The sequence below is a fragment of a genome, unplaced genomic scaffold (assembly GCF_019419815.1).
Source record: "Pyrus x bretschneideri cultivar Hongxiangsu unplaced genomic scaffold, Pyrus_bretschneideri_v1 Contig20, whole genome shotgun sequence".
NCBI lineage: Eukaryota > Viridiplantae > Streptophyta > Magnoliopsida > Rosales > Rosaceae > Pyrus > Pyrus x bretschneideri.
The window spans coordinates 3,178,710-3,194,316 of record NW_025999502.1 but is presented as its reverse complement, the minus strand read 5'-3'; the positions used below and the strand labels follow the sequence as shown (position 1 = coordinate 3,194,316).

At 37.8% G+C, this 15,607-nt stretch overlaps 3 protein-coding genes, 1 long non-coding RNA gene and 1 pseudogene across 7 annotated transcripts; 4 read left to right on the top strand and 1 right to left on the bottom strand.

Moving 5' to 3' along the window:
• Window positions 1-384: 384 nt before the first annotated feature.
• On the top strand, window positions 385-2,437 carry LOC103952692. Of its 2 annotated transcripts, none has more exons than XM_009364348.3 (3): window positions 385-569; window positions 1,285-1,513; window positions 2,074-2,437. In XM_009364348.3, exons 1-3 carry the CDS (start codon window positions 478-480, stop codon window positions 2,338-2,340), a joined length of 588 nt encoding a protein of 195 aa, XP_009362623.3. In that variant the 5' UTR covers window positions 385-477; the 3' UTR covers window positions 2,341-2,437. The 2 variants fall into 2 exon arrangements, with proteins under 2 accessions (XP_009362623.3, XP_048439882.1); XM_048583925.1 differs by lacking the exon at window positions 385-569 and adding an exon at window positions 577-989.
• A 1,174-nt stretch (window positions 2,438-3,611) lies between these two features.
• On the top strand, window positions 3,612-9,034 carry LOC103952637 (broad specificity amino-acid racemase RacX). 3 transcript variants are annotated; one of them, XM_048583923.1, is made up of 9 exons: window positions 3,612-4,014; window positions 4,094-4,201; window positions 4,303-4,372; window positions 5,763-5,832; window positions 6,208-7,057; window positions 7,235-7,505; window positions 8,232-8,335; window positions 8,433-8,511; window positions 8,611-9,034. In XM_048583923.1, exons 5-9 carry the CDS (start codon window positions 6,344-6,346, stop codon window positions 8,724-8,726), a joined length of 1,284 nt encoding a protein of 427 aa, XP_048439880.1. In that variant the 5' UTR covers window positions 3,612-4,014; window positions 4,094-4,201; window positions 4,303-4,372; window positions 5,763-5,832; window positions 6,208-6,343; the 3' UTR covers window positions 8,727-9,034. The 3 variants fall into 3 exon arrangements, with proteins under 3 accessions (XP_048439880.1, XP_048439881.1, XP_009362551.2); XM_048583924.1 differs by lacking the exon at window positions 4,303-4,372; XM_009364276.3 differs by lacking the exons at window positions 3,612-4,014; window positions 4,094-4,201; window positions 4,303-4,372; window positions 5,763-5,832 and having other exon boundaries at window positions 5,999-7,057; window positions 8,232-8,340.
• Window positions 9,035-9,548: 514 nt separating this feature from the next.
• LOC125477119 (probable disease resistance protein At5g63020) lies at window positions 9,549-11,188 on the top strand. Its single transcript, XM_048583992.1, is given in 2 exon segments — window positions 9,549-10,755; window positions 10,758-11,188. Coding segments are annotated over 2 exon segments (1,143 nt in total). The 5' UTR covers window positions 9,549-9,969; the 3' UTR covers window positions 11,115-11,188.
• A 900-nt stretch (window positions 11,189-12,088) lies between these two features.
• LOC125477121 lies at window positions 12,089-12,913 on the top strand. The gene is made up of 2 exons (XR_007258313.1): window positions 12,089-12,153; window positions 12,309-12,913. It is a non-coding gene; the product is annotated as an uncharacterized LOC125477121 (long non-coding RNA).
• Window positions 12,914-13,041: 128 nt separating this feature from the next.
• On the bottom strand, window positions 13,042-15,231 carry LOC125477118 (annotated as a pseudogene).
• Window positions 15,232-15,607: the final 376 nt, after the last annotated feature.

Genomic DNA, 15,607 nt, shown 5'->3' with positions numbered 1-15,607 from the left:
ATATGAAAAATTGCTTAAATATTAGTTTATATGACTAATTGAAAAGTGTGTATTAAGTCCTACAACATTTCAAAAAATTTCCTCAATTATATGAAATTTGAGTCTTTCTTCACGGGTTGGCTTCGGTTATACAACAAGAAGAGAAAATGTCCTAGGTCCACTTATTAAGAAAACAATTTTAATTAGAAAGAGTTTGAATTTTTGGTGTGCCAAAATAACAAATTTTCGGGTCGGAATTGAACTTTCTATCCAACTTGCATGCCTAGTCAGGCCTCATTGAGAAAACAATTTAAATTAGAAAGAGTTGAGTTTTCCTCAAGAATTTTATTCTTTGATGAGTCATTAAAACAAATCTGAGTGAATTTATTCAAAAAGAGGGAAAATAAAAACACAAAAACTCGATGCACAAGTGTCACTGCTGTGTCTTGTACCGTGATAAGTTCCATCTCTGCCTCCCCTTGTAGGGTTCCTCGCACCATGGCTTCTTCAAAGAAATGGGCAACCACCATATCTTCCATTGCTTCTTTTATATATTTCCTTGTCATTATTCTTCAAATTCCTCTTTTCAGGTAATTCTATTTCCCTTTCGCCTTCTTATTAATTATTAATTTTTAATTTACACTATCATGGTGATGCACGAAGCATAAGGTGCTTTCTGTCTAGAAAATTAAGTGCCCAAAAAATAATAAGTTTTCAAATGCATTCGTTTTTAATAAATAGGGTTCATGTGTCAAATAATCTCGGTGTTATGATTTCATTACCCTTTTCTGTCGAGGGGTTGAATTTATATGCAGTAGCAGACTGTTATAAAAGCGGCTTTATTTTTCATTTGTGGAATCTTGTATGCACTCATTTAAGTTATTTATTGGTACCCCATATACATATTAGTATTTTCTTTTATTCGAGCGAAATTCTATTTATCGGGACTGAGATTCAAACTTGAGTACAAATGGGGAGCACATTGCTCTAGCCTACTTGGCTATGGTCAGGTAGGCCGTTTATGCTGCATTTGGTCAATTAGGCAACTAGCAACTGGAAAATGATTGCAAAGAAATCAACCCATTTATCCAAATGATTATTTCAACAGCAGCAGTTTATCTTAGTCTTTTGATTACTAGAAACAAACAGAGGTAAAGTGGTAACGATATCACATCAGTTGGTATCCAAAATTTAGGGCTTAGTTTCGTTTCTGCAGCCATCATGGCACCAAAGTTTTCATAAAACTATGTTAAGCCTGTTAAATTCCTTTTAAAACATTAACACATTGTTCCTTTTGCTCCACAGCATTCCCTGTACCGGCGGAATATGTACAACACCAGTAGAGGTAACATCCTCACAGTTAATTGCATCTGAAGTATTTCCTTTATTTCTAGTGAAGGCGCTACTCTACCCGGGGGCCTTTGCGAATGCATTCATCAAGAACAAAGCAATCCCAGGCTATGATAACTTGAAGTTATATAACTTCACCAATGTAAAGGCAGCTGATGCAATCTCTGACCTACAACGTCTAGAGGTTAGTATATCCATAGAAATATATGTCGTATCTTCAGAACCTTTACTGTATTCGAATTTTATTAAGTTAATCTTAAGGGGGATTTATGTGTCAAGGTGTCATAAATTTGATGCTATGCGCTAAACAAGTAGGTTCATCAATCTTCCAAATACTTGCGTGTTGAAACTTTAGAATTATGCACTGCTAAAAAATGCAGCAGGACAAAGATTTATAGCTCTTTAGCGACTTATTTCTGTTTTGTTTTCAGTTGTTTTTCTTGTGAGTAAACAACGAGAGAAGGCAGAGGAGTGAAGGTTTAGATACAAAAATATGAGAGATGTGAGGGGAGAATGTAAAATGATCTTTAAAACAAATAGCTAAACACCATTCAAATTTGAATGTACGTAGCGTAATCTAGATATTAAGAAAAAAAAAAAGAAAAAAGAAAGAGAGAGCATAATCTAGCATTTTGAATGTAGAGAAGAAAAAAAAAAAAAAAAAAGGAAAAGAAAGAGAGCAAGTACCATAATAGGTTTAAGTTATGTAATGCATTTTCTCACTTTTGGCCTGGCGTTTACCAGGTTCTTGTTGGAAGCTACTTATCAGTGGCAGGAGCTTTTCTTGGTCTCATTAGACCAGGGAGAACGAGCCTCTTTGGTATGCTTCTCATCGTATGGGGGCTTGTAAGGGAAATCTTTTCGAGAAAATCAACGAGCACAGATCTTATATGTATGTACCCAGCGATATCATTTCCCTTGTTTGCTGCCTTCTTGTCTATAACAAGAGATGTAAGGAGGATAATCCGTTGTTGCAGAGCTCCTCGATTCGTGAAAACAAAACTTATATAAGTTGACGTACGCCTTCGTTACTCATATATTTTTTTAAACTCCTCTCCTTTGTATTCTTTGTTAATCATAATGAAAGAAATAGTGTGTTTGATAACCACTTTGTTTTTAGTTTTTAGTTTTTAACTTTCTGTGCTTGAGATATGAAGAAAGTATTTCAGGGAAAATGTTGCATTGTATGCCTTATTATATATACCAAGCTTTCTGTGGTTAGAATCATATGGCAATTTATAAAATTTAAGAGACAATAATATGCACATGGAAGCGTCAAGTATATTTGCAAAAGTATTTGGTACTGGCTGTGAAACTTACTGATTAAAAAATGTTTTTTGGTGCTATCAATTGTAGTTTCAATAAAATAAGAATTAGGTACACAACTTATATATCCTAGCTGTCTATTTTAAACAGAGAAGGGAACCAAAAAAAGCTTCCCATTTGGACATTTTTCACACCAAGAAATTATTTTTTCATGAAATAGAGGGTCGATGGTTATAATTTATATGATGGGAATCATTGAGAAAACATGGGGCTGGTTACCACTTCTGTTTTTTGTTTTTGATTTTCATTTTCGTGCTTGAGATAAAAATTATTGTAGAGGAAAAATGATGAGAGAGATGTAGAAGAAATATATAAGGAAAGACAGAAAAGGAAAACTAAAAACTAAATTCTATTTTAAGTTGCTTTCTTTTTCAAGATTTTGTTTTGCTTCGCTCTTATTTATTTTGTTTCCTCTCCTGTCTGCCTTCTTCAATCCTTTTTTCCCTATATACTTTACTCATATCTCTAGCGCGAAAAATGAAAAATGAAAAACTTAAAATGAAATGAATATCAAACAGGGCTACATGACCAACCTCTAACTCCTAAGTAATCAAAATTTTTGGTTTTTAATTACTGCAGTTTATAGTAGTTGCACAAATTAACAAGTCAAATATATTATTATGACCCTCTGTTGGTTTGCTGAAACATAATGTAATGCCAAATTTGTCACTGTTATCAGATGCCAAATGATTTGTCCCCACTTTCTTGACTATTACTTGATGAATCATGTCTCTCTCAGGAGGGCCATAAAATATAGGTCCTAGCGACAGTGATAATAATCCTCAAATCCTGGAAATTTTGTATCTTGTCTAAGTTTCCTCTACTAATCTAAATTTTCAATATAGATTTTGATCTCAGTGTTCTTTAATTCCGAATGACATGTTAGTTAACAGTCGACCGCTCTACCACTGAGCTACTAAAGAAGAAAAAGTGAAGAGACAGAGAATCCATTATGTAACAACCCGTCCCAATTTATCGGAACAAAAAAAGTATTTTCGTGAAATTTCATTTTAGGCTAAATCTTCTTCTTTTAAAATTGATTTTTGGATCTTAATTGATTAGCCCAGGGGCCAGCCCCTGTTTTGTTCCCCGTTCCCTTCCCCTTTTCTTTTATTTTTCCTAGAGTCTCTCTATTCTCTCTTCTCCCTCACTCTCCCTTATCTCTCCCTCTGGAGCTCACCTCTCTCTCGGGCTCTTTCCCGATCGACACCCATACATACAAACGCACACACATACGCACACATACGCGCTTACTTGGATGCACCAAGTCACCATCTCAGCGGAGGAAGGAACGAATACCAACCTTCGAAACCGTAAGCTCGGAGAACAACTCCCTCCTCCGGTGAACCCTCAACCTTGGTAAGCTTCGGGACTCTCTCTAATCTTCCTTAGATCGATCAAACTCTAGTTAGGACTCATTTTAGGTGCTTTGATGAAGGTTTGTGGTGAGAAACAAATCGGAGGTGTGTTCCTAGTTTTACCGGCGAGTCCGACGGCTTTCAAGCCAATTTACGGTCAAACCACGACGAGTTAGCCGGCGTGAAAGGTATCAATCTCTTCGTCTCGCTGAGTACTACAACTTTCCTTTTTGTTTCACCCAATTTCATTGAGTATTGAAGAAGTTATACTCGTTTGAATCTTACCCAGTTTTCGGCGGACACCCGTGGCTTCCAGGCCATTTTCCGGCCAACTCCGGCCACGATGACGGGAAACAAGGGTATATATCGATTCCTTACTTTCGGGGCTTCAATTTGATATATTGAATGACATGTTTTGGTTGAGTTTTGAGCTCCATCGGAGCTCGGGAATTTTCCGGCCGAATTCCGGGCTCTCCTTCGTTGTGTCCGGCGACCCATGAAACTGGTGGGTCAAAAAACCAGCCCTTTTGGGCAGCCCAACCCTTTACCCCTTTGAACTCATCCCAAAACCCTTAAGAACCCAAACCCACGGGCCTTTAGGCCCAACCCGGAACCAATTCAAAGCCCTAAACCCATTTCCCCTTAAACCCATTTCTTTTTAAAAAACCAAAGGGCCTTTGGGCCATTTTCCTTTAGGGCTTAGGCCCGTGCACCCTAAAACCCTAAACCCTTGGGCCTTAGCACCAAGCCCAAGAACCCAGGCCCTAAACCCGGTCCAACCCTAAGCCCATACCCGGTTGACCTGACCCGTTGACCGATCGGACCCGTTGACTATGACTTTGACTTTGACCGGTCAAAGGTCAATGTGGACTTTTTGGGTTTTCGTCCTAGACTCTCTTAGGCTAATTTCGACATCCTGAACCCGTTTTCGATGTCCGTTTTCTCAAATTCAATCATTTTAGTAGAGCTTGATTGAATGTACCCTTTATGTACTTAGGGACAATTAATTGTGGCATTTCCATCTTCGCTAGTTGTGTGGCTCTTCGACAGCTAAGTACTGTGAGTGGAGCCCTTCTAAAAATGTATGTTTTGATAGTAGAAATGCATACATGAAAATCATGATTTGATGATTATATTTTATGAAACGTTTTATGAGATAACATGTTTACTGAGGCTAGTTTGAATTAATACTATTTTTCCTATAATCCGTGTTCTTATAGAATATCCGATGGATGACGATATGATATTTAGAACATGTTTAGAACACCTCTTTATAGTATAGATGATGAATGACTTTACACTACGAAGTTGCTTTTCAATATATGTATGTTCACTGGTTTTGTACTTACCTAGTGGTCCTTTCCGCTACGGGACGTAGGGATAGATCCGTTCCGTCCCGGGCGATGGTTTGGTGTTGGCATAGGGCCTGGAGTGTGTTTCCTCTGGCTATTTAGCACAGGGACGGAGAGCCGGCATGGGGCCTGAAGTGTATTTTCCTCTGACTGTCTGCTCAGAGACGGGGAGCCAGCATGGGGCCTGGGGGTTATCGGACATTCACTAGTGATTATTATATATACAAGTTATGATTTGAGACATTGTACAGCATGCTAGGTTTCGGAAAACCTATGTTTATCATGATATATATGTGTTTTCATAAAACCTGGGGGTTATTACGTTGATAACTGTTTTATTATATCTATATATATATATAAACTTGGTCTACTCATGTTTGTTTTACATCCCCTTCAGGACTTAGAATCGAGGCATACAATCTCGGCGTCCAGGCACTTCCATATCAGCATCTTCGAGTTCTCTCGGTGTATGACCCATTCCTTTGTTTCATTCAATTTTATATTATTTTCTTTTAGTGTTCTAGATTCGAGGTGTGCTCTAAACACGTTCTTTAATTGCATATTCATTATTGTTTTATATTTATAAGTCTTATCTATCCTTTGTTTTCAGCATTTGCACTCAATAAATGGCTTTTGTCACCTTTGGGTGTCGGCCAGCACGTGCCTATCCTGGTATTTGGGAATATCGGGTTCGGGCCGTGTGACATTATCTGCATAGAGGATTGCAATCTTGGAGGATTTGGTTTTTGTTTTTGAATTTCATACTGAAGTATCTGAATTGACTCATTCAGTACTTTCCTTTTTAAATGTTAATTTACTGGTGATGTTCATAACTTTTGAAGGTGGGTGTTTATTCTGTGGAGCCTAATGTAAAGTTGAAAGTATAGAAGGTTGTTGTCATAGGCTGCGCAACTCAGAAATCTGTGCAGAATTATATGGTTTGAGTAGTGGTTCTGGTGTTTTTGCTTAGATTGATAAATGGAAGCAACGTCTTTGCGCCCTTTGAACTATCCTTTCTATAACTTGGGATTTGTAAATACACATAGAACCCTTTATATGACGAGGTCGAATCCAGGTCAAGCTAAAACTCCATCCCCAGTTCTCTTGCACACAGATGAAACTGGCCCGTTTTCAGAGTTTAAGAAGGGTTCTGGTTCAAGTACAGCTTTAAGAAACACTGCTCCTGGAAAATCATTTCCGGGTCTACCAAACACAGTTGGCATAATTGGAGGGCTATCTGTCGATTCTAGTGTTAAATTTATGAGAAAACTTGTCAATTGGAGTTCCAAAGATGGAGAAAGTTGCCCTCCTTTAGTTCTTTGTTCTGACCATGTTTCAAATAAGGAGCTTTTATCATTTGAGAGAAGTTCTTTTCCTTTTGTCAGCAGTAAAAGAGATGGTCCTGAATTCGAACCTACTCCAATTGTGGAGAATTTGCTGAGTAAGAGGATTTTTCTTGAAAAATCGGGAGCTCGTTGCATTGTAATGCCTTGTCACATATCACATTCTTGGCATGATGAAATTTCTAAGGGATGTTCTGTTCCTTTTCTTCATATTGGTGAGTGTGTTGTCAAGGAGCTCAAGGAAGCAAAGTTGAAGCCGCTTGAAGCCGGAAGTCCTTTGCGGATTGGAGTGCTTGCAAGCCATGCAACTTTGACAGCAGGATTCTATCAGGAGAAACTGCAGAGTGAGGTAATTCCATTTTCTAGCTTCTGTTTTAATTGTCTAGACTTGTATGATTACAAGTTCCTCGGGACATTAAATAGCATTCATTTCCTGCTAGTTAAATATGAATTCCTTAACTTTACTTGTAAAAAAATTTATTGCTACATCATGTTATGATATTCATTTGTCGTATTATAAATGCAGGGATTTGAGGTTGTTTTGCCGGATAAAGTGACCATGGAATACTCTGTAATCCCTGCTATTGAAGCCTTAAATAGAAAGGACATAGAGGGGGCACAAAATCTCTTAAGGATTGCACTCCAGGTTCTTCTGGCGAGGGTTGTGAACTCTGTTATTCTTGCATCCGATGATATGCGAGGTCTTCTTCACCTGGATCCTCTTCTTAAGAAATGCATTGACCCTATGGATGCCTTGGCTAGGTCAACCATAAGCTGGGCTGAGTCTGCTAAAAAAGGTACATGAAAAAATAAAAATGCAGGTCCTTCTTACATCCCAGTTTGTGCTTGAATCTTAATATTAATGCAATATCTTTGTCTGTCGATATAATTTTGTTGCCTGTGTGTCGTGATACTGCTTTTTCTCTTTTGTAGTCATTTTGCGAATTGAAAGTGCCTCATACGTTTGAATTTTTTGGCATCGCTGTAAAATTAAAGACACTTGAAAAAAACCTCTCTACTTATATTATGACACGTGATGTACCGGGTAAAATCTCTCCACCCCAGCCCAACCTATCCCATCCCACAAGGTCACAGCCAACCCTAAAGTTCAAGGCTGGCTCTATCCCTTGAACTTACAGTAGTGCTAACAGAATGAAACTACTGAGCACGAAATGCGTGAAAAAAGAAAAAAAAAACCAAATGGAAGAAAGAGAGAATAAAAGGCATATTCAAACTGGTCCGCAACCATCCCTCCTCAACCCTCAGATAGAGGGTCTGAAACAAGGAAAAAAAACATTTCGAGGGACTTCGTCTTCCCAAACAAGCCATTCCACCTCTTTGTGTCTCCTTTGATGATGAAATTGCTTGTTTGAAATTTTGAAGGGTATCCAGATTTCCATATGCGCCATAAGTGATATGTCCTTAAGCTTGAATGGTTCTTGTAACCATTGACGAGCCAATTCCTAACAATGTATCTCATGAATCATTTTTCTTTATTTTTTTCATGGTGTTTCATGGTGAAGATGGTTCAAAGAAGAAAAAACTGAAGAAGATGAAGAAAAAGGATCCAAATGCACCCAAAAGAGCGATGTCTGCTTTCATGTTCTTCTCAAATATGGAGAGACATGTGAGGTTTTTAATTTCTATCTGTTGGTTCTAACTTTTGGTTCAAGTTATTATTGATGTTTCAAAGAAATTAGTGATCTTATTTGTGTTGACCGTAGAATGTCAAGAGAGAGAACCCTGGAATTGCGTTTGCTGATGTGGGGAGAGTGCTTGGAGAGAAGTGGAAAAAGATGTCTGGTATGTGTGATTCTACTATATTACATCTTGTGTGCTTCCACAACATGAGTAATTTCTGCGAAGTATAACTTTGTTAACATAATGTTTTCCATTTTTCAGCTGAGGAGAAGGAGCCATATGAAGCAAGGTCTCGTCAAGATAAAGAACGCTACAAGGATGAAATTAGTGGCTACAAGAACCCCCAACCCATGAACATAGATTCACAAGGAGTGTAGATTGGACGATTTTCTTGTTGAACCAAATGATGAATCTTCTTCGTCTCCACCAATGATGAATTTCCTGTTGAACCAGATGATCAATTCACAAGAAGACTGCAAATTCATGCACACACACAGACGCACACATGTGAGAACCAAGAACAAACATAACCAAAGGAGAATTTTCTGAGGTTACCAGCAATTGGAAATAAGGTTTTCATGTGACATTTTTTTTTGTCGAAGCATTCTTGTGACATTTATCTTGTAAACTGAAAATATGTCTTTACAATAGCAATGTGCATAAAATATGTCTTGAAAACTGAAAATCAAGAAAGATGGTACAAAATTTTAGTTTCATGCATCATTTGTATCATCTATCTAATAGAGATGTGATCTACATGTGTTGGTGGGTCTTACCTTTATTAGAGAGATGATACAAATAGATGGTAAATATAACATTACTCTTATTTTGTGCATTTTTTTTTCCTGATGTGTTTGTAATGCAGGTTTTGCCATATTGTTCTGATTTTCTGAAATTTTTTTATTTTTGGAATAATCGATATTTACACTAAGGGGAGAAGGTGGGCTAAGCCTCATACTGGGCTAGCAATAATGTAATTCAAATTCACATTTGGTAAGAATCGAACCTAAGATTTCTCATTTACAGGTAAAAAAGAATATCACTAGACCGTAGTATTAAGTGGGTGAACTTTTTTTTATTTTTGAATGTGAAGGAAAGGGCAATATTAGGTTTATTGAATATTTCGCCAAATTGTGTTGCTCACTTTATAAATACAGATTTCATATACCATGATGTGAAAGCAAAAAAAAAAAAATGAAAACATCCAATTCCTTTAATTTCAATAACCTGAAACTTGTCTCGATAAAACATTAAATCTCAAACGAAACCCAATTTGCAAATTTCCTTGTTGATACCAGAACTCAATTCACAACATGAATCCTAAAAAGTCTATCTGGAAGTCAAGTGTGAATTATTGGGTCTTCTGATTAAAGTGACATTAAAGTTTCTGGTGAGCCCGACCGACACAACGTACACGTAAAGGCATTGAAATGATTCATTCCACATATCATCCTGTTTACAAAACTCTTACCTACTTCTTCTCCCAAACAAAAGTACATCTTTTCATTTTTCAATATTCCTGCAAGCCATGGGGAACATTTCTCAGTCTCCATACCTTGCGATCCCACGGCTAACTTCTGCTGCTGGGGTTTCCTTAGTCAACAAGCAAACTACATCAGCATGCTCGGAGAAAACCTTGAAGCTCTGGATCGATCTTTGCAAGAACTGACCGCTTTAAAGAATGATCTCGTGAGAAGGGTTGAGGTTGCCGAGCTTCAGACATCCATGATGCGCTTGGACCAGGTACAACTGTGGATTAAAAAGGCGGAAACTATTGAGACACGAGTCAGAGAAGTTAAAAATTGTGCAGATCGAGAAATTCAAAAATCATGTAGCAGAGTTTACTGCTCCAAGAACTACTTTCCCAGCTACAAGTTAGGAAAAAAAGTGTTTAAAATGTTGGTGGAAGTGGATTCCTTGAAAGGCAAGGGAAGCTTTGAAGAGGTGGCAACAGAAAGCTTACCGGTAGGTGTAGTCTATGAAATGCCTACTGAACCAACGGTGAGGATGGAGTCGATGTTTGATCAGGTCTGGAGACATGTTGAAGATGAACAGGTGGGAACAATCGGGTTATATGGAATGGGAGGGGTGGGCAAGACCACCCTCCTTACCAAAATCCATAACAAGTTCGCCTTTAGTACTTCTTACCATTTTGATCTTGTGATTTGGATCGTGGTCTCAAAAGACCACAAACTTGAAATCCTCCAAGATAAGATTGGTGAAAAGCTTGGGATTCTTAATGAAAAATGGAAGCACAAAGAGCCGCATGAAAAAGCTCAACACATCTTCAAGTTCTTGAGTGAGAAGAAATTTGTGCTATTGTTGGATGATATATGGGAGCCGATTGAAATGACTAAAGTTGGGATTCCTAATCCAGCGATTCCTAATCCAGCTGAAAATAAAAGTTGAAGATAATATTCACAACTCGCTTGGAGCATATATGTAGTTGTATGGATGCTCAAATAAAGATTAAAGTCAAGTGCCTAATGCCGAACGAAGCATGGACCTTATTTCAGGAGAAGATGGGCAAAGAAACTCTTCAAAGTCATCCAGATATCCCCAAACTTGCGCAAGTAGTGGCAAATGAGTGTGACTGTTTGCCACTTGCATTGATTACAGTTGGTCGAGCCATGACGTGCAATAAAACACCCCACGAATGGAATCATGCAATTCGGGTTCTAAAGCAATCTGCCTCAGAGTTTTCCATTATGGGAGACAAGGTATTTCCTCTTTTAAAATTTAGTTACGATAATCTACCCAGGTAGACAATCAAATCATGCTTCTTATATTGTGCTCTATTTCCGGAAGATTTCCTGATAAGTAAAGATGATTTATTATATTTTTGGATGTGTGAGGAGATGTTTAAACAGTATGTTAACGTAGATGAAGCGAAAAATGAGACTTACCATATCATAGGAACGCTCCTTTCTGCATGTTTGTTGGAAGAAAGAAGGAATTTTGTAAAAATGCATGATGTAATTCGTGACATGGCATTGTGGTTAGCTTGTCACTGGGAAGGAAAACGAGAGTATCCTCGTGCATACAGGTCTCCAGGGAACACCGCATGTGAAGAAATGGAAGAACACTAAAAGGGTATCATTGGTTGGTAGTCATTTTAAAAGCCTAGTTAAAACACCCAAATCTCCAAATCTGTTGACCTTATTTCTTAGAGGTGGAGAAGGTCCTTTGAATATGATTGCTGATGGCTTTTTCGGTCATATGCCTACTCTGCGAGTTTTGGATTTGTCTAAAAATCTGAACATAACCAAATTGCCGTCTGGCGTTTCCAACTTGATTTCGTTACAGCATCTAAATTTGTCAAGAACTGGTGTAAGAGAGCTGCCAATTGAATTAAAGGCTTGTGTGAGCCTAAAATATTTGGATTTGGAGAATATGGATCAGCTTGATTTTGTTCCACAAAATATAATATCAAGTTTTCCAATGCTAAAAGTTTTGAGGATGCTAGCATGTAGTTCGTCAGATAGAATTCTTGTTGACGGTGAAGGAGCCCTGATGGAAGAAATGCAGGATTTGGAATACCTGATGTTTTGACTTTGAGCGTACGGATTAGCTCTTTTTTGCAAAAATTGATCGGATATCACAAATTGGCGACCCGCATTTGGACTCTACAGCTCTCTGATGGCAAGAACCAAACAAGCTTTCTAGACATATCTTCTTTGGTGGATATGAAACATCTTGATACCCTTCGGGATACTCCTAATTGGAAACAATTGGAAGTTAATTAAGTGTGGTAGCGAGAGGGCCTTAAGTAAGAACAAGGAGGACGATTCTGCTTGTATACAGGTGCATACCATGATATATTCAATATTGTGATGTTGTTTGGATATTCAAAACCTCAAAATTCCATATTCTGTGATTCTTTTCATTCACTTTACGCTCCTATATACTTTGAGCTTTGTGTAAAATCATGTATTCTACTACTTTTATACAATTCACAGCAGACTTTCCGGTCACCATTGTCGGCCAAGTGACGTAGAATGCTTTGTCCTCTTTTAAGTGGCAGCTTCTTCAGCGTTGGACATTCTTCTCCCAAGATTTCGGCATCTTGTACAAACTGAAGGCCAAGGAAGCCCACGTGATTCGTCATCATTGATATCCGAGGATCCTTACGTGCTCGTTCTGCACAATAAATTTCAAATTCCTCCAAATTAGGATATTCCACAACGTGAAGGATATGAACATGTTTCATATTCTTCAGAGATGATATATCTACAACATTTGAGTGATTCTTTCCGTCCTAGAGGTGGAGAGTTCGAGTGCAGGTCATCAAAAGCATAAAGACAGAAATTCGTCTGGAGCTTTACCAGCGCCAGTTCCAAAGAGACGAACATGAAATACCTGTTACAAATAGCATGGCTACTGGTCTTTCGAATGTATATTCTGATGTTCATGAAATCTTAAAGTAAGTCTGTTCTTTTACTATTTCTGCATGTGAAGATTAAGACCTATTGTGCTAAATCTGAAACCAAAGATATCCAGAACGGGCCATCTTGGGTTGGGCCCAAACACGACAGGGGTTTAAGTTCCTGTTGTGTTGCCACAATTTTAGTTTGCTAGAAGACTGCGAATTCAAGCACATAAACAGACGCACACGTGTGAGAAACAAACAGGCAAAGGAGAATTTTCTGCGGTTATCAGCACTTGAAAATAAGATTTTGACATAGTTCACACTAGCCAAACTAATTTTTGCTAGTTACATTTATGTGAGTGCCACACCGTATCTTGTAAACTGAAAATATGTCTTTACAATGACAATGTGCACAAAATTTGGAAGATTACGGCTAAAATCCCTACACAACAGAGATACGGAAAATCAAGATATTTAAAATCTGGCGTTGTAGGCTCTTGGGTATGAAACATCTCCTCTTTACTAGACTACGGGTTGCAATCGAAGTCAATCCCACACTCAGTTAACAAAAGGAAGGTGTTAGAGGAAATTACAAGAAGCTTCTTGTATCTATACATAACTAATCCATTCCCTTACACATGTCATACTAAACTCGAGTAGCACTCCACTTTGTTTGATGAGCCATGTAGAAGAGGCATATCTTCAATCCAATTAGCATAGATGCGACTCAATTTCTCAAGTTCATCCCTCATATAAGTCGTTAAACTGTTTGCCTGCACACTTCCACATTCTGGTGTAGTATAGCCACAAAGCTTCCTTAGTTCTCCAAAATTAACAACAATGCATCTCAAAATTTGTTCTACATGATCGGTTCTACATGGTCATCAACCAATAGTGAGCACTTATTGAATCATGATCGGTTCTACATGGTCATCAACTCCTCTCATTTATCCTTGGAGATGGCTACAGATGATTTGTGCCACACTTTGAAATGTTAGATAAAACTAAATAGAAAAAGACGGTAGTTAAATTGTATGAACGACTAATGCACAACTTGTATAAAAGCATATGAAAAAGTTGCCCCATTTTTATTACAAGCCAGGACAACCAGAGACAGAAAGAAACATCTCAATATAAACCTATATACCCAGTCTGCAGCAAGACGAAAAAAAAAGTCTGATGCCACTATGAAATCATACACATTGAATATCAATTTGAATTAATCAATTTGGAAAAGGTCTGGACTTTTTTCTTTCTTTCATACCTGGAGAAGCCTGGCCACTTTCTAAATACCTAGTTCATTAGATGAATGTCCCGGGTGCCTCTTCTAACGTTCAAGTCCTTCACCAGGCCAACCTATTGGCATGATTCAATACCTTCTTAACAGAAAAAGCTCCAAAGGTCAAGTGTGGTTTCTGAATTTTCTGATACTGAACCAATTGGGTTTTACTTATGACAACTTTTCTTGTAGTGCAAGTTAAACGAATCTTGAGCACATGAGAAATCAACCGATACTCTAACAAAGAGTAGACCATCAGAGCATTCATACGATCAACACACAAACGCAAAAAGGAAAAATTAGCACCCGAAAAAATCATCATTTGAACATATTAAACTAAGTAGTGTGAAAATCCATACCCAGAGACTTCTTGCTGTCAAATTGAGCAGAACCACCAGCAGTTGACATGCTTATGAACGAACTATCTCTGATAATTTCAGGGTTGACATGACGAAAGCGGCATTTGTCTCCCTAACTGCATGTTCCCCATCTAAAGAACGACCTGCTTATTCTCACTCCATTAGAACTTCCATGATCACCATTCCAAGTCCTCCTGACCAAGTTTCCCTTCTCAGTTTCCATTCCTTGCGCATCACGCAAAGTCCTGCGGAGATCACTGGTGCCATGAGCAAAGGAACATCTCTGCCCATAAGAGCAACAACCCATTTGGAATTTACGGTACAGTTGAGTCTTGTAATAGCTGGGCAACATTTTGTTCTGTCCTGAGGCCGCATTCGAGTTCGATACAGCTTCATAAGTTCTGGGTTTCTTGAAAGCTTGGGACTTGATGTCAGATTGAGCTTTGATTTCTTTCTCCTCAGTAGGAATTTGACGTTTCATCTGACGCCCGCTGTCACCGGATTCAAGATATTGAGCAAAAAATTGGGGAGTAGGTAATGGAGTACTCATGTTTAACTCAAAAGAAAATTATGATAGGGAAAAGGTTGGAGCTGAAATTGAAGAAAAACCCAGATGCTGTATCAGAAGAAATTTGTGACTGTCAGTGAAGAAACGAGACGCATTGTGCTTGAACATTGGAAAAAAATTGCAATGAATGCATCAGAATCCAGACGAACAAGAAAACCCAGATGTAATTTGAGAATTTAGTGAGATGGGGAGGTGCCACATTGAAGATTTTAAGCAAAATCTCGGATTATGATTCGAGTGAGGAACATTTCGCGCATCAGCTCAGCTAGTTTCTACACTCTGAAGAGTGAGTGGTTTGTTGGTTACAGTTTTTACTATACTATGATGACCATTAGAGATAGATTTTTTAACTCCAAGTGAGTACCATTAATTAAGCCTTCTATACTTTACTTCTTGTAATGAATGAGAATATTTTTAATTCCCATTAATTTCCGTGTTTATATTTGGTGCTTGGAATGATTAGAATGTTGGAGACTTAAAACTTAGAATAGTGGTTTTATTATTATTTCGTATGAGCTTTAAATAGTTAAAATCGTTAAGTTAATGATATTTTAGCTAAATTTAATAAAATGAGGATTGGCTATAGTATTTATATGTTTTTAATATAATTATTATTTTGACGCTTTGATCCAATAAGATAATATGATAATATTATCAGAAATAATTGATAAATTTTACGACTA